Below are 17,932 nucleotides of genomic sequence, written 5' to 3'. Positions count from 1 at the left end.
ATAACTGCAAATCGTCAGTGAAGTTCTAACAGGGTGTAAGTCAAAAACTTACAAGTCAAGTACTTGACTTGTAAGTTTTTGACTTTACAGGAAAGTAATAAAACTGTATAAAATATTCGTTAGCAACCCTTAATGTATATTTTGAATAGGGATTTAAAATGAAGTTATCAACGAAATAAAAGACGTTAATATGATTCTGATTGGTCAAATGAAAGCGATGAACTATCATCACCGAATGGCAAATGTTAAAAGCCTCCAAAAATGACTTACGCAATGTTAGAACTTCATTCGTAATGATTTCGTAGTCGTTTACTAAATAAACAACTCATCTGAGATACTTCTAGTGGGAGCAATGTCTATTCGCAACAGAAATTCACGTTTCAATTTATGCATTTCCGAGCAAACACGTAAACTTTGCGATTGATGTCTGCTACTCTAAATTTATTCGTCGTTGATTGCAACACGAGCCGTAACATTGTTACGAGCTCTCGGGGATAAGTGCATCATCGCTGTAAAGGCTGATTCAAACAAAACGCGGCACGGCAGGACGTCATACTGAAAGCGGGCGTACGTGGCCTTTTTAGCGCGGCATGAAAGAATAGTAACTATGCTCACGCGTATTTCCTACCACATAGAACATAAAAATCTTCAAGGCAAGAGTGAATAAGCAACTTCTAGACAAGAGCGATCCAACCTAGATTTCATCATTACTTTTTATTAAGCATTATTGTCAACAAGTGCAAGCCTGTCTCTCAATTAAAAAACCGGTCAGGTGCGAGTCGAAATCGCACTCGAAGGGGTCCGTGCTATCGTACAAAAATTACCATTTTTTTTGTGATGTAAGCACAAAAAGGTTTTTAGATTTTTCCCTTTAGATATGCTATAAAACCTACATACCTCCCAAATTTCATGATTTTAGGTAAACGGGAAATACCTATAGGTTTTTTGACAGACACTATAGACAGACAGACAGATAAAGTGATAAGGGTTCCTTTTTTCCTTTCGAGGTACAAAACCCTAAAAACCACCTTTAATTGATGTCCGGAGCTCATGTTAGCTGAAACCAACTATCTCCCACTGGTAAGACAACTTCTAGGTTGAACACGTTACTATAACGCCGCACTGCGGTCACGCGTTGCGTTTGTTTCAGGCTTTACATGCAGACACAGCAGACGGAGTTGAACGATCTCGTGCGAAGGGCAATAATCTATCAGAAGCCATGCTTATGACGTATATGATGCGTAAAGCCAATACCCTGAATACCGAACACCACTTTAGAGTTCATGAATAACTATATTCCATACTAGAGGATGCCCGCGACTTTGTCCGCGTGGATTTAGGTTTTGACGTGACAACGTCTTATAATTCGATAGAGCCGGCTGCACGCACGAAAAACTTGACTCATGCGGCGTTACCTCGCCCTGAGGCGTTCCATGTAAGGCTTGAAGTGCAAGCGAGAGCGCGGAACGAGCGACAAAGAAGCACAATCGGCCTTTGTTGTCACGTTCAACTATCGTCAGTAAACCGACTTTACAGACAACCGATTTTTTAAAGATCCTGTGGGAACTGTGTGATTTTCCGGGATAAAAAGTTGTATATGTCAATAACAGGGACGCAATCTACCTCGGTACCAAATTTCATACAAACCGGTTAAGCGAATGGGTATTTGGGAATCCCGTGGGAACTCTTTGATTTTCCGGGATAAAAAGTAGCCTATGTCCGTCCCCGGGATATAAACTAGGGTTAGTTAGTACCAAATTTCGTCAGAATCGTTTAAACTGTTGGGCCGTGAAAAGGTAGCAGACAGACAGACAGACAGACACACTTTCGCATTTATAATATTATTATAGTAAGTATGGATCTACATATAGGTACTAACTGACTCGGCTTGGCTTCGTAGGTAATCTATACTATTAGGATTAATATATAAATCCTAGTATACCTATATAACACATAACTCTATTAGTGAGACAAACTTATACATAAGTTTAGCACTAATAGAGTTCCTATAATTATGTAGGTGTAGATATATTTTATTAGTGTAAGCTTGCAGACTCTACAAAAATTCAACAGTCAAAGTCAGACTGAAATCTAAAAGGTTTGCCAACTCCCAGTATCTCAATTGTATGAAACCGCAATACCCACACTCACTGATTAATCACGAAATCTCTTGAACTTTAAAGCCTATAAAGTTGGAAAGGTAGGTTCCTTCTAAGACGTAGATGTCAGCTAAGAAACGGTTTTGTAAAAACTATCCGTAAAGGGGTGAAATGAGTGTTGGAAGGATATGAAAAACCTATGTTTTTGAAGTTAGAGACATGAAAATCGTCATTTAGGTTATTAGTCTTAAATAACCTGTAAAAAAAATTTAAGAAAATCTTTAAGGTGGTAAAAATAGGTAATAAAAGTTTGTGTAGGATAATTTATGGTACTATTTTTGTTAACTTGAAAGGAAGGTAAGTAGGGTCCTTCTGGGGGTTAGGCATCAGCTAAGATGGGATTTTTACAAAAAATCCACCTATATGATAAAAAAATGGGGATTGAAAGATTATAATCATAGGAACTCGTTTTAATATGAATGTTGTATGAAGTTCGACCATAGTGGTATTCTTAGTCTGCACCATGTACCTACCTCAGGCCGTTGGGGACGCCTTTTGGTGCTTAATGAGTAAGTATAATTTATGTGACCTGTCAACAATTGGTCTAATTGGTCGTATATTACACAAATTGATCCCTATGCATTGTCGTGGCATGTCGATTCAACATCAATTATCTCGTTATTAGTTTATAATCTATCACAATAATTAATCATTCCACATCAGATACAGTTTGACACCGGAATTACAAGGTAAATAGATACATCATAATCATCGTCGTCAACCGTTATAGACGTCCACCGCTGGACATAGGTCTCCTTTTTTTTAAAATAGCGAGCAAACGAGCAGGCGGGTCACCTGGTGTTAAGTGATTACCGCCGCCCATGAACATTTGCAGCACCAGTGGTACCGCCGATGCGTTGCCGGCCTTTCAGGAATTCTTGTAGGAACTTTCACACGCCACGGTCTTGCACCACTTGAGTCCCTGCAACTCGTTTGATATCGTCTGTCTATCTAATGGATGGTCTTCCAGTGCTGCGCTTTGCCGTACGAGGTCGTCATTCTCGCACCTTGGGACCCCATCGACTGTTGGTTTTTCGAAGTATGTTTTCTGAAATATAATATGCCCTGCACATTGCCACTTCAGCTTCGTAACCCGCTGAACTACGTCGATTACTCTGGTTCCCCTAAGGATAAACTTTTATAAAGTCAAAGTTTTATTAAGTCAGATTCCTGCAAATCAGTGAAGACTCAAAGGTGATTTGAAATTGTATATTATAATATCTGTTAGCGCCAATAATAGTGAATTTTTTAAGTTTTTATTTTTATATAAAGAACCAGAGGATGCCCGCGACTTCATCCGTGTGGATTTAGGTTTTAAAAGATCCCGTGGGAACTGTTTGATTTTCCGGGATAAAAAGTTGCCTATGTCAATTACAGGGACGCAAGGTACCCCGGTACCAAATATCATACAAATCGTTTAAGCGGATGGGTTTTTGGGAATCCCGTGGGAACTCTTTGATTTTCCGGGATAAAAAGTAGTGTAATATCCGTTTCCGGGATTTATGCTAACCGTATACCAAATTTCGTCAGAATCGGTAAAACTGTTGGGCCGGCCGTGAAAAGATAGCAGACAGACAGACAGTACACACTTTCGCATTTATAATATTAGTATGGATATTACCTATTGAGTTTTTTTTAGAAATAAAAAATAGCGAACAAACGAGCAGGCGGGTCTCCTGGTGTTAAGTGATGAACATTTTCAGTACCAGAGGAACCGCCAAAGCGTTGCCGGCATTTCAGGAATTTGTTGATCCCTTGAACAACCCCATGTTGTAACCTAACGATGGGAACACTGCAGAATGGAGTTAAAAAGTTTGACCTACGGCATTAATGTAGATAATAACCATTGCGGTTTCATTTCTCTACTTTTAAAAATATTTTCTACTAGCGACCCGCCCCGGCTTCGCACAGGTGGACATTTATTTTTTCTATTTTCCGGGATAAAATATAGCCTATACGGATTCAGAAGAATCCCTCTAAGTAATGGTAAAACAAATTATTAAATCGGTCCAGTAGTTTTTGAGCCTATTCAATACAAACATACAAAAATACAAAGGTTTCCTCTTTATAATATTAGTATAGATAAAAATAAAGATTCTCGATAAATGAATTAGATGTAGTGCATAATAATATTGTATTCAATAAACAATAGGTACTTTTTAAAGAGTTAACATATTTTAAGAGTTAAAAAATACAATATAATCTAATAAAAAGCCATTTCATAAAAGAAATTTGTTCCGAGTTACGGCAAAATAAATTCTAGATTTGTCGGAAATTTGCCATTACGCAAGTCTGTCCATAAAACTCAAATCCAATAAACGCCCAAATCGATATTGCGAAATGGCCCGAATTTGATTTGAACTGAATTTCAATTGAATCTTTATTCTTATTGGTTGTGTTAAGCAATTCATCGAATCTTTTCACCAACATTTAATAGTACGGTATTGAAAATTTTTTGCTAAGTCGATTTATTCAATCTTCATTTAAATAATTCTCTATCAGCTGTAAGCTTTAGTGAGCAATCATTTAACTTTATTAAATAAAACTGGTCTAACTTTACAATTATTAATAATTGTAAATTATAAATATTCTCTACTTTGTTAGCCAAACATTTTAATGGTTTTCACTTTATTTAAGTAATTATTCATAATCTCACTATCTATTCTTTATGGTCTTACAGTTGATAAAGTGACTTAAGCGATAATGTGTAATTAACAGCTTTTTATTTCTCAAGGTCATGTGGATTTACGTCTCCATCCCGTTATTGGTTTGCTTGAATACTGTCATTTCACGGGATATTGGTAAAAGCCTGAGTATGAAGACTTCGCCTTACATCACTAATTCTTTGGTTAATCTTGGAAAAATGGATATTTCTTTTCATTTTAATGCTCATCCAGAAGGTAATTGATTTGTTTTAAAACATTAGACATTAATTTTCATCACCATTGTCATCATCGTCAATCGATTGATGTCCACTGCTGGACTCAGGTCTGTTGTAGTGACTGCCATACGCCACGGTCTTGTGCCGCCTGAATTCAGTGGCTCCCTGCAACTTGTTTGATCAGTACCTACCCTCAGTACAAGATTTTGCTTCTCACCAACGTTGATAGTATTCGAGAGTCGAAACAAATTAGCGTTAAAGTAATATGGCCCTTGACTGCCTTGTTTTAATGCTGTATTTGTACGATTTGTACATATATTTACAGCCAGCGCTCCAAGCGGAAACGTTGCGAAATTAAAATCAATGGTACTGAATTTTTCACATTAAAACAAGGATGTTTAGGCCCATTTTACTTTAACGGTATTTTGTTTCGACTCTCAAATACTATCAAAATTGGTGAGAAGTAAAATTTCATACTGTGGGCACTCGTCTATCCGCGGTGAGGGGTAATCCAAAATATTTATTTTACTAATGTTAAAATATTCATTTTATTTTGTTTCTTTCAGATTTGCTATCAAGATCTAAACAACGGAGTCACGGGTCTAGTTCTTTCTTTTCTCCTAAATTAGAACCCGTTATAGAAGAACCTTGCCCTTGCTCTAGCCTAACATATCTCAAGGATTCCTCCCAAAACCATCCAACTGACTTGCTGAACAGAATCCTATCTGGCAATGATTTATTCTCTTCCAAAGAGCCCTCTTCTTCTCCACTATGCTGTGACTCTCATGAACATGTTCAAGAAGATATTTTATTTGAGTTTGGTCCTAAACAAAGCCAAATGATCATCAAACCACAACCATCTAGTTTCAATTCATTCTCATTGTTACCATTTTTGCTTGAGAACTACAAACAAAGACCAACCTTGCCAACTGTATCGGCTAATCCAAAAGCTGTTGAGATATTTTTCTTTCCGAAAAAGCGAGGAATTTTACCAATGGACTACGAAAAACCCACAGCTAATAAAAACAAGGAAGATAAAGTTAATATAAAAATTGTTGGAGACAGGGAGATTAGAAATGATTTCAAGGCGATGAAATTCGTCCCGCCGCTTCCATCTTCGGTCAAAAAAGATTTGGCTTTGCAGGAGAAAAATAAGTCTGCGACTAAAAATGTAGAGGAGGTACCAAAAACAGTTACCGACAGACATCTTAATACTGTGGTATGAAGTGATAATTATTAAAAAGTAATGACGAGTAATACGTATTGTTTTATTTAAAACCTTTTGATTATACTTTTATCATCATCTCAACCCAACGTATTCTTCACTGTTTCAAATAAATGAAACAATCAGCATCACTATTGCGTCGTTGTAGAAATAAAACAAAAATATAAACTCCAAACACATAGCATGCATTATTCCTATATTACGACTATATCCACAAAGAAAGTAAGCAATGGAACAAAAAAAGGAATTACGCTCTAGGAATTTCATCTGAAGACAAGTCAATTTAGCCCAACAATGAGGATTACGTAAAGTTTGTACGTGAGGTGAATTTCATCGTCTCCTTCCCCATAAAGCTCCATAAACATTATATTAAGAAACAAAGCTTCCGAAAATTGAATCAAAATGATGCTTTGACATCTTTGTTTTAAGTGGTTTGAAAAATAAAACTTTGTTCCTGTTTTCTTCCATGGTTCATATAATTGCGAAATCTAAACAATGTAACGTTGTGATTTTTTGGTAATTATTGTAGTACGTAGTAAGTTATATTTGGAAATATTTTTTTTGTTGTTCTGAGCAAATAATAATAATGAGTAGATATCTGAGTGTGACTTGTGTGTGTAGGTACCTGAAATCCTGAATGTGTTACTATTGGATTGGCGTTATCCCTGAATTCCTACGGGAACACCTCTAAACTGCCATGCACAATTTGATCATAGAGATATAATTTTACAAAATATTGTTCTCACCAGAGTCGGGAATAGCAAATTAGCCGACATATCTCAACGAGTTAGCCAGCTGAAGTGGCAGTGGGCAAGCCACATCTGCCGCAGAACTGATAGCCGCTGGGGTAGACGTGATCTGGAGTGGAGACCGCGTATCAACAAGCGCAGTGTGGGACGACCTCCAACCCGCTGGACTGAAGAAGATAGTGGGAAGTGGGTGGAAGAGGAAGGCGGAGGATCATGTGTGCTACGCAAACTGGCTGACTGATTGATTGATTAACTGTACTCACTGTTTGTCTTTCCTCTGCTGCCTTTTCTTCTTAAAAGCTCTCTTAACTCTGAGTAGGAGGAAGGCTGCCCGGTCTATAGTTAGCACAGAGGGCCGCTTGGCGGCGCTGGGCTCGTCCATATCCTCCTCTTCGTCCCCTGCCTCATCGCACAACTTCAGGCCAAGCCATCGTTGTTTTGATGTAGTTCGCGTTTTGCCGTCAAAGTGAACGCACGCAAGTAAAGGCTGCACCCGCGTCAGAACTGCATTATTAATTTATGGCTATTTGAATTTCATTAAATTTTTATGCGTGCTATTTTTTAGGCTGACTCTATTATGTAACTTCACAATACTTCACTACTTTTGTATTAACAAGAAAACCACTGAAACTCCACACTTTTTAACACTTTTCCTAAACAATATGATTATAACTACCGTGATGTTGGACACTAGGGATCTGAAACAAAAGAAGATTATTTTTAAATAAATTATAGGTAGGATTGAATATTATGTCTCAAAACCTAGAGCAAAGAGATAGATATTGGATCCATAAGATAATGCTCATGACTTCGTCTCCATGGATTTAGGGTTTTTAAGAATCCCTCTTTCATTTTCCGGGACAAAAAGTAGCCTATACGCCCTTCCCTGGGATGCAAGTTATCTCTATACCAAACATCAAAAACTGTAAAACAGATTGGCCGTGAAAAGCTAGCAGACAGACAGACACACTCTCGCATTTTTAAGATTAGTATGTATTGTATTCATGGCCTTTATTCAGAAGGAAGGAATGTCTCATATTATTACTAGGTTAACCTTAATCTAAAAATGTGCGTAGAGGACTTCCCAATTCAGTCACTTTCCTCCGTTTGAGCATTTCACTTTTACAAAGAAAATGAGTTACAAAAACCTTCAGAATAAAAAAGGTCCTCACGAAATATCCTTACACAAAATATTCCTGTGGTAGCACTTCATGACATTATGCAAAACCTTTAAGAGGGCTCTCTCCGTCACTCGTTTCATACAATCGTAGTTCCCATTTCATTTGAATATTAAGCAACCAAAGTCCATAAAATTTTGCAGACATATTCTAGAAACCAATATCTATGTCTGTGGTTTTCTAGATTTCTGTTAAAATATTCGGTTTCAAAGTTATGCGGTCTTAAAAATTTTCATACAAATCTTTGAGCCCTTGTAATTTTAAAACTACATATTTTTAGAAAAATCTAAAATACCACAGACACAGATATTAGTTTCTAGAATATGTCTGCAAAATTGGTTGGTTGCTTAACATTCAAATGAAATTGGAACTACGATTGTATGAAACGAGTGACGGAGAGAGCCCTGTTAAGATAATAAGACCCTCGCTGTGATAATATTTGAAGAAGAAGTCCAATTCTTTGATATTAACTAAGTTTCTGATTTAGCTTTTATCGTCAGTTGCGTGTTTTAGCCCTCTTAAGACCTCGTAACACTCTTAGTCGAATCAAGTATTGTCAAATTGAAGTATACAATCTATGATAGCCTAGTTGATTAACAGAGCTCTCTCCGTCACTCGTTTCATACAATCGTAGTTCCAATTTCATTTGAATATTAAGCAACCAAAGTCCATTAAATTTTGCAGATATATTCTAGAAACTAATATCTGTGTCTGTGGTGTTTTAGATTTTTCTAAAAATATGTAGTTTTAAAATTACAAGGGCTCAAAGACTTGTATGTGAATTTTTAAGACCGCGTAACTTTGAAAGTGAATATTTTAACAGAAATCTGGAAAACCACAGACATAGATATTAGTTTTTAGAATATGTCTGCAAAATTTCATGGACTTTGGTTGCTTAGTATTCAAATGAATTTGGAACTACGATTGTATGAAACGACTGACGGAGAGAGCCCTCTTAAGATAATAAGACCCTCGCTGTGATAATATTTGAAGAAGAAGTCCAATTCTTTGATATTAACTAAGTTTCTGATTTAGCTTTTATCGTCAGTTGCGTGTTTTTGCCCTTTTAGGACCTCCTAACGCTCGAACAGATGCAAAGAATTATTATCAAGTATTGTAGAATTGAAGTAGAAGTTAGAGTAGAAACGGTGATTATCCTAGTTGATTAACAGGGCTCTCTACGTCACTCGTTTCATACAATCGTAGTTCCAATTTCATTTGAATATTAAATCCATGAAATTTTGCAGACATATTCTAGAAACTAATATCTGTGTCTGTGGTGTTTTAGATTTTTCTAAAAATATGTAGTTTTAAAATTACAAGGGCTCAAAGACTTGTATGTGAATTTTTAAGACCGCGTAACTTTGAAACCGAATATTTTAACAGAAATCTGGAAAACCACAGACATAGATATTAGTTTCTAGAATATGTCTGCAAAATTTCATGGACTTTAGTTGCGGAATATTCAAATGAAATTGGAACTACGTTTGTATGAAGCGAGTGACGGAGAGAGCCTTCTTAAGTCGTCCGCTTTCTATTCGGGTGTTCAGGGGTTCAATCGCGGACACGTAAAGTAAAGCAAAATTTTCTTTTATATTTAAGAAATAAAAGTTTTTCTTTATTTCTTTCTTATGTTTATTGCAATATAAAATTTTATAAGTGAGGTGCATGATAACTCCTAAGTAAAATAAATAAAAGATCATTACCATTGAAGAGTGGGATATAAAAATCATGTCTTCTATTTGCCTGACACAGCATTTTTACGAGGCATTCGTCATATTCATATCAAAGAGAATGCGTGCTTCTGAAATAGATACTGTTATAACCTGCCTCGTAAATACTAGTGTAAGAGATTGTAACAAAATATGTCTTATGCTTTGTACATTTATTACGAACAATAAAATATATAAAAGTTGTATTATTTTCATCTTTCGATAGTTTTTTAAAACAAGTGTTTTTTTTTTTAATTAAACTCATAGAAAGTTCATAACATTATTTCAGCTACATTTAGTGCTACAAAAACCACAGTCGGTTTTACTGGGAACTAACTGTATTTAAAACAATGTTTAAAATACTTGTTTTTAATAGGTAATTGTTTAACCCTATAGTTTAGACTGTGCGCTGCGTGTCAGTCAGTCAATGTCGGTATTATTTTACAATGTATGTCTTAATATAGATTGCTATCGTCATCAATCCATCACCAGCTCACCACCACTTTAGATTACTATGCACAACATGATATTCCTTAGAAAAATTAAATAAAACAAAATTAGCGGTGTATCATAGATACAGGTCTTTACACGACCATCTCCTGTCCTATAATATGATATGTCCGGCGGCAAACAATTTGGCGTAATAGCCAGTTACATCCAAATATTGAGTCGTAAAATTTCGAACCAAACTAGTGGTTTTATTACGGGCTTTATGGTCAAAGGTGCGCGTATTTTAACGAAAAGTAAGGGGCATTTACGGTTACCTTTTTTTTGACGTAAAATACTTTTATTTTATTAAAGAAGGAAAAGATTGTGATATTTATAACGTTCATATCCGTGGATATGGCTATATTTTTCTGTTGTAACTATTAATAAATAATCTAATACAATCACACACTCACGCACGTACTCAAAAACACACACAAAATAAACTAAAAATGTTAACTGTCTTATGAAACTGAAGTCTAAGGTTTAAGGATGTAATTTTAGAAATTAAAAATTTATTTATCTAGCGGACCCCTGCGACTTGGGTTGGACCGCGTGGATTTAGATTTTTCAAAATCTCTTAGAAACTCTTTAATTTTCCGGGATAAAAAGTAGATTATATGTTAATTCAGGGTATAATATATCTTTATTCCAAATTTCAGCCAAATCCGTTTAGTAGTTTTTGCGTGAAAGACTAACAAACATACACAAACACACAAAATTTGCCTTTGTAATATTACTGGTGTGATTTCTAAATTCAGATTTCTTTGTACCTACTATAGATACTCAACACTAGTCGCAGCATTTAGACAAAACTAGCTGATACCCGCGATTTCGTTCGCGTGGATGTAGGTTTTTTAAAATTCCCGTGGGAACTCTTTGATTTTCCGGGATAAAAAGTAGCCTATGTGCTAATCCAGGGTATAATCTATCTCCATTCTAAATGTCAGCCCAATCCGTCCAGTAGTTTTTGCGTGAAGGAGTAACAAACATACACACACACACACATACAAACTTTCTCCTTTATAATATTAGTGTGATGCGACACAGATTTTCCATTTACGTAGCCTCGATTCAAGCCAAACTGAGGCTGCTAAAGCAGTTTAGGATTAAGTAGGTGCTAACTACGTGATTGGATAGATTCCAAAAGGATTACAAAGTTTAATGTTGAAACGAAGGCTGATCTGATTGCATTCATTTTTGAACGCTTGCAGCTCGCTCGCGCTTGAAGGTTCGGGAAATCTAGTAAACCACAGACTTAGGTTGAAATATGTAGAGCGCACTTTGACTTTGCTTAGACTTAAGTTTCAATTAAAACGAGACAGATTTATGCCAGCGGTATAACGCTGTCTCGTTTTAAAAGTGTCTTAAGTCTGAGCAAAGTGCGCTCTATAGATCTCAGCTTTAGAGTCTACAGAATTTCATTGAGTTTGGTTATTATTCAAATGTTAACCAAATTACTTTTGTATGGACATGGAGAACTACAGCGCACTAGGAAAACGTCTCCTTACGTACAGCGTTGTCCTTGTCCCGCTGTATTGGCTTTGTTACAGATACACACACAAATCGTGCGTGGACAGGCCGATGAACAAGTAGTAGTAATGTAATTACATCAGTTCGCTTGTATACCTAGATTGTCGGGGGTGTGACTACCTAATCACTACATAGTACTCGTATATACTTCTTTAGTAAGTCAGCTTCCTTTATCTGTCTCAAAAAAAAGTAGGTAGGTAAATACGTTAGAGCTACATTATCAGTTATCACTTTTCAAATTATATTGGCAAATGGTTAAAACGATATAAATTGAAAATCACAGGAATATCCATTTCAAAGCTTGACACTTTTGCTAGCGACCCAAAGCAGTTCACTCTACCTAAAGTGTTGGATTACCCAAATTAAAGTGATCTAGATTATTCTAGGTCAATCGTAATGATAGCTTTTGATTAAGAACTGAAACATATTTTGTTTTTATTAATCAGGACGGGGAAGTAACCTTTGTCACTCCAGGTCTTTAACTATAATATAGTCATCCAAAAACACCATGAATAAAAAGATCCATGGAAAAAATCCCGTCAATTCTGTTTCTCCGTTATGGCGCGATTGAAGGGCAAAAGGGTATTTAAAGGGTCGTAGATTAAAATATAAGTCGGCAGGTAAACAGGTAAAGTTTAGTCTTATCTACTCTTTAATTATAAGTACTCACGCAACTTCACCAACTTTCGTTATAAGCACATCAGGGGTCTACCTCGGAATCCTCGGATTATCGGCGCCGCTTACCTAAGTACTTAGATTAACCCCCGCTTATACGTGCCACCTCCCAAGGATAAATATCTCTTAGGCTGCGGTTAAACGAAACGTACTTTTTAAAGAACCGAATGTTGTCAAAACCATTAAACTGCGATAAATTCAGGCAACTAAAACAATCAACAACCCAGCCCCTTTGATGCCAAGCACGATTTCTCAGAAGAAATTGCCCTATTTCACCTTCAATCTTTTTGAATAGTGAGTTATGGCCATTGTTGTATTATAATGTAGGCGTCCCCTTTTGTACCGATTTCAGATACACGCAAAAAGGATAATCGCGTGGACCATCAAGCAATACGTATAGGAGAAGACATCGCGCTGTCAACAGATACAAATGGCCCTCTTACTTCTTAATCCCCGACCCCAAAAGAGGGGTGTTATAAGTTTGACGTGTGCATCTGTGTATTTGTCTGTGGCATTGTAGCTCCTAAACTAATGAACCGATTTTAATTTAGTTTTTTTTTTGTTTGAAAGTTGGCTTGATCGAGAGTGTTCTTAGCTATAATCCAAAAAAAATCGGTTCAGCTGTTTGAAAGTTATCAGCTCTTTTCTAGTTACTGTAACCTGCACTTGTCGGGGGCGTTATAAATTTTTAATTTACACTTGTTAATGAAAGATGTTGCATAACATAGTGTACCTACGAGAGTTAAATCAATATAGTAAACTTATAATAAGTACTAACTCGTTGGCGTCACTACAACAATTTTGAAAGAAAGAAACACTTTATTGTACTCGTATAATATGCTATCACAACAGAACAAGTACGTACGCCTTCTGATGTAACATATCTGATGTTTGTCCGGGGCATCACCAAAAATCCACATCCTGGTCGTATTAATGATTCAAATGTGCATATAATGCAGTACACACCAAGACTGTTTTTGTGGTGTTTTTGACGTGACAACGTCTTATAATTCGATAGAGCCGGCTGCACGCACGAAAAAACATGACTCATGCGGCGTTACCTCGCTCTGAGGCGTTCCATGTAAGGCTTGAAGTGCAAGCGAGAGCGCGGAACGAGCGACAAAGAAGCACAATCGGCCTTTGTTGTCACGTTCAACTATCGTCAGTAGACCGACTTTACAGACAACCAATTTTTTGTCTGGTGTGGAGTGACTCGAGTTTGTTGTGCTGAGGCTAGGTGTGCCCAAAATCCTCTGAAGGCAGGTAACTTCCCCCATGCGCTTGATGCGGCACACCCATTTATGCACGATTTATTAACGGCTTGACATTTTTATGACCAAGTGGTCTGGTACTTTCAAGGAGGGAAATCTTTACGTTGCGTACATACATATAATAATCCCCTAACGATAGGAACGAATAACTCTTAGGCCAGAATGAACTGACAATAATAATATGTCTAGACGTTGAAATTGATACTTAAAAAAATTGTACGGCGATATTTTATCACGAGAGAAATCATAGGCCAAATGGGTACTTCTCTGATTTGGCGCAAATCGGAGAAAATAAGAGAATTTTTTAAATTGTGAAAATTGCTGAACTAAACTAAAATATAGGTAAAATTAAAAAGAATGACCAAGTTATATCAAATTGCACCCATGAATTTCAGAGATATATGCATTTGAAATTTTCAGTTACTGAAGGTAATGATTTCTAGTGTGCTGGTAATGATTTTGGTGGAGAAGGCGTTGATGTTTATCTGATGGTAATGAAGCAATATTTCATTTTCAAAAAATAACGTGTTTCTTCATCTTATTAATCAAGTAAACAGAATTAATAACGGAAATATTGCAAACTTTAACAAAAATATTATTCCAGACATATCATCACCTATAAATTTTACATGAAATGTATAAAATAATCATGCTGCGAGAGCATATTATCACGAAAACAAATGTTTGGTGATAGAACAGTATGAGCGAAAACATGATTATTTTAATTTGCATAGAAATGGTAGACCTGCGATGGGTGTCGTATATAAACATTTTAGTTGATGATAAAGTTAAACCCACCCTTTTGTGGACCCTGAAGTCAAAAAGAATTTGTAAAACGATTTATAGAAAATAATATGTTCGCAGACACATGTCAAGGGAATCGTTGCAACATCTTGGGAATGTTAAGACATGCAATGAATACCGCACTATCAGCCTCATGAGTCATGTTCCAAAGATGTTTCTACTTATCAGCTCTAAAGGGATTAGAAATAAATGTGACAACTACTTCAATGAGAGTCAGTTTGGATTTAGATTTGGTGTTGGAACCTGAGAAGCATTATTTGCTATAAACGTACTAGTCCAAAAATATAGAGACATGCAAACTGATGTATGAATTTCCTTCATTGATTATGAGAAAGCCTTTGACCGTGTACATCAAGTGGTATTTATTCGTCGTTTGCAGTATGTTGAACTCGTTGGCAAGGAAATAAAGATCATTAAGAACCCTTACTGGTGGCAGACTGGGACAGTAATAGTTGAAGTTGAGGAAACAGATGAAGTAGCGGTAGGCCATATGGTATGACAAGGACACATCTTATCTCCGCTTCTGTTCAACTCATACTGAGACGCTATCATCTCAGAAGCATTGGAAAATAAGGAATGGGATGTCAAGGTAAACAAATAAATATAAATAATATTAGATACGCTGATGATACTGTTTTTTTGGCTTCTAGTTCCCAAGATCTTTAGAAAATAATAGATAGCGTTTATAAATGTAGCAGAAAGTCGGGTCTAAGCATGAATCTCTCAAAGACTAAGTTTATGTACAGTATCAAGAAAACCGCAACAAACCTCAATAAGAACTCTCACATGTACAACACTCTAAAGAGTTTCAATGCACAAATATCTTGGTACATGGGTAAATGAAGAATGGGATCCAGATTCTGAAATAAAGACCTGAATTGAAATTGCCCGTGAATTATTCATGAAAATGAAAAAAGTACTGCGCAATAAGCAACTGCTACTGAAAATTACTGCGAGTAAGTTGGGTTCAAAAAATAAAAATGACAAAGATGCATCAGTAAAGATAGAGACCTAATTTTGGCGATCAAATGCAGAAAGGTCGGTTATCTGGGGCATGTTCTCAGACATGACCAGTATCAGTCGTACGCGTACTATCTTTAAGAGGTAATCTGCCATTAATAAAGAAAGGAGTATTAGTCCAATGGAAACGTACATCAGAAAGTATTTTTACTTTTGGTGAATCCTGGCTTTCCTGGAAACTTCTTCCGTTTTATTTGTTTCAACTAATAGAGTTTCTTGTAAAGGTTTTTTATATAATCCCATCCTCGTCGCCACTGAAATGTACTACAAGAAGTTAATAACCATGGTCATTTCGATACGCCATTTTATTCGAAAACACGTCAAACCGTCGAAACAAAAGCCTAATAATTATTGACATACACCATCGACAATGTATATTACACAAAGCTAGCCCTTGACGTCAATTGTAGAGGTTTTGACAAATAAATAACATCTTTTATTACTATAGGAGTAGTATGTTCACAAGGAGCACATTATTTTTCTGTGGATGATTTTCTTCTAAATCCCTTGTTATCTTAAACAGTATTTTCTCAATCGGCTTACTTCTTTTTATTTTTTTTATATGCTTTTTTAATTTTCACGTATTTTTTTTCTCTGTACTCTTTGTTGACTCCAAGACAACAAAGAGTACAGAGAAAAAAAATACGTAATAAGTTTTGATTTTCTATTCTTCTTTAGTCTCAAAATAATCCGTAGAGTTAAGTAAGGATGTCTTCCTCACCACTGTTATTTATCTTGCTTATCGACGAAGTTATGCGTCGTGTCACCAATAGTCCGAAAGGGATATCATGGAGCAGTAGGCAACTTGAAGACCTTGACTATGCGGATGACCTTATTCTCATATCAGATTGACTCGAATACATTAAGTCTAAATCAAAATACCTACAAGACAAAGTTCCTTAACTAGTCTGCCAATTACCACAAAGAAAACAGTGAAGATGAGGATAAGTTCTACTGCTTCAGAACCATTTTATTTAGAAGACAAACCAATTAAACAGGTGGAGGAGTTCTATAACCTCGGTAGCATCATTTCTCCTAGCGGCGGTGCCAAGGCTGATGTCAATAACTGGATTATAAAAGCTAAAGCTCTCTCTGTTTGAATCGCTTGTAAATTCAGTCTTCTTATACAGGTGTGAAACGTGGAAACAACTATATCGCTAATCCACAGAATTCAGGTTTTCCACAATAAGAGTTTCAGTGTTATTCCCCGCATTTTCTGGTCTAACACGATCAGAAATGAGGACTTGTGGTACAAATGCCAGCAACTCCCAGTTAATAAGGAAATAGCTTTGAGGCGATTGTGATTGGTCGGGCATATTTTGCGAAGAGAGGAAGAAAACGTTGCTCAAGCGGCATTTATTGAAACGTGCCTACCTGGCAGCCTGGCGGTCAAATGAGACCTGGTCGAACAACAAACTCCTAGAGGAGGCCCATTGAAGCAGACCTTAAAAGAATGGAATTCTCGTGGAACCATGTCAAAGCAGCAACCAAAGGTAGGGAGACCTAGAAAACAACTGCTGTAGCCCTAATATCCAAGAAGGAATGAAAGGACTCCATCATTCTTCTTTACGTTTCGCATATTTTTCTAGATCTTTCTTTAGTTCTTCGTTTTTGTTTGTTTTTTGTGTTTTTAGCCTGCGCTAATTTTTTTTCGCGCGTTTTTGACTATTTCTTTTCACTATGGTAGTTTCTAAAATCGATATATGATGGTTATTTTTAATATTGAAATACCACGAGGTGCAATAATTTTGAATAGTTATTTCTAAATTGCTTGGAACAATATGGGCTACTAATTCAACTGATAAGTTAAAGAATTACTGAAGATTAATATTTTGTCACGTGATTTAATGTCAAAGGATATGAAGAAAATTACACAATTTTGGAACAACATTATTTCCTGAAAAATTGATCACCTCCTTCAATTCAACATCATTACCTTCAATTTAAAAACGGAAGGAAAATTACGGTAATGATAGAGCGTAAATGAGGTTTTGGCAGTTTTAATTGTCTAACGTCGTATTTTAAAATGCAATATATATGAACATCAAACTACATACTTATGTTGTTATTAGTGCATGAAAGAAGATAAAATTATTAAGAAAAACTAATTATTTGTCCTAAAATGATGTTGAAGGTAAAGAGTGAAAAGTCGTGCCAAACACCAGTTTTGGCACTAAAAGCGTAAATATTTTTTTTTCTACAAGTGCACGGCCACTTTCCGCAACATGCCTAGATAGAC

General features: G+C 36.2%; 2 protein-coding genes across 7 annotated transcripts in view; one reads left to right on the top strand and one right to left on the bottom strand.

The window, feature by feature from the left end:
* LOC123872037 (ankyrin repeat and fibronectin type-III domain-containing protein 1) overlaps nucleotides 1-17,932 on the bottom strand; it is a 217,487-nt gene that overhangs the window by 140,684 nt on the left and 58,871 nt on the right. For both annotated transcript variants that reach the window (XM_045916157.1, XM_045916160.1), the window contains exon 2: nucleotides 7,278-7,712. In XM_045916157.1, the coding sequence (XP_045772113.1) occupies nucleotides 7,278-7,396 (119 nt within the window). In that variant the 5' untranslated portion in view covers nucleotides 7,397-7,712. The remainder of the gene's footprint in view (nucleotides 1-7,277; nucleotides 7,713-17,932) is intronic.
* On the top strand, nucleotides 4,404-6,297 carry LOC123872041. 5 transcript variants are annotated; one of them, XM_045916174.1, is made up of 3 exons: nucleotides 4,404-4,663; nucleotides 4,894-5,059; nucleotides 5,607-6,297. In XM_045916174.1, the coding sequence occupies exons 2-3, from the start codon at nucleotides 4,897-4,899 to the stop codon at nucleotides 6,263-6,265; spliced, it is 822 nt and encodes a 273-aa protein (XP_045772130.1). In that variant the 5' UTR covers nucleotides 4,404-4,663; nucleotides 4,894-4,896; the 3' UTR covers nucleotides 6,266-6,297. The 5 variants fall into 5 exon arrangements, with proteins under 5 accessions (XP_045772130.1, XP_045772126.1, XP_045772127.1 ...); XM_045916170.1 differs by having other exon boundaries at nucleotides 4,405-4,600; XM_045916171.1 differs by having other exon boundaries at nucleotides 4,405-4,660.

The sequence above is a fragment of the Maniola jurtina genome, chromosome 14, assembly GCF_905333055.1.
Source record: "Maniola jurtina chromosome 14, ilManJurt1.1, whole genome shotgun sequence".
Lineage (NCBI taxonomy): Eukaryota > Metazoa > Arthropoda > Insecta > Lepidoptera > Nymphalidae > Maniola > Maniola jurtina.
This window is presented reverse-complemented; position numbering and strand designations above follow the sequence as displayed.

What these genes read in the sequence shown, in the direction of transcription:
- LOC123872041 (XM_045916174.1), top strand. Translation starts at nt 4,897, where the DNA reads ATGTGGATTTACGTCTCCATCCCGTTATTGGTTTGCTTGAATACTGTC. An exon ending in TTTTAATGCTCATCCAGAAG is followed by an intron (nt 5,060 to 5,606) that starts GTAATTGATTTG and finishes TGTTTCTTTCAG; the next exon opens with ATTTGCTATCAAGATCTAAA.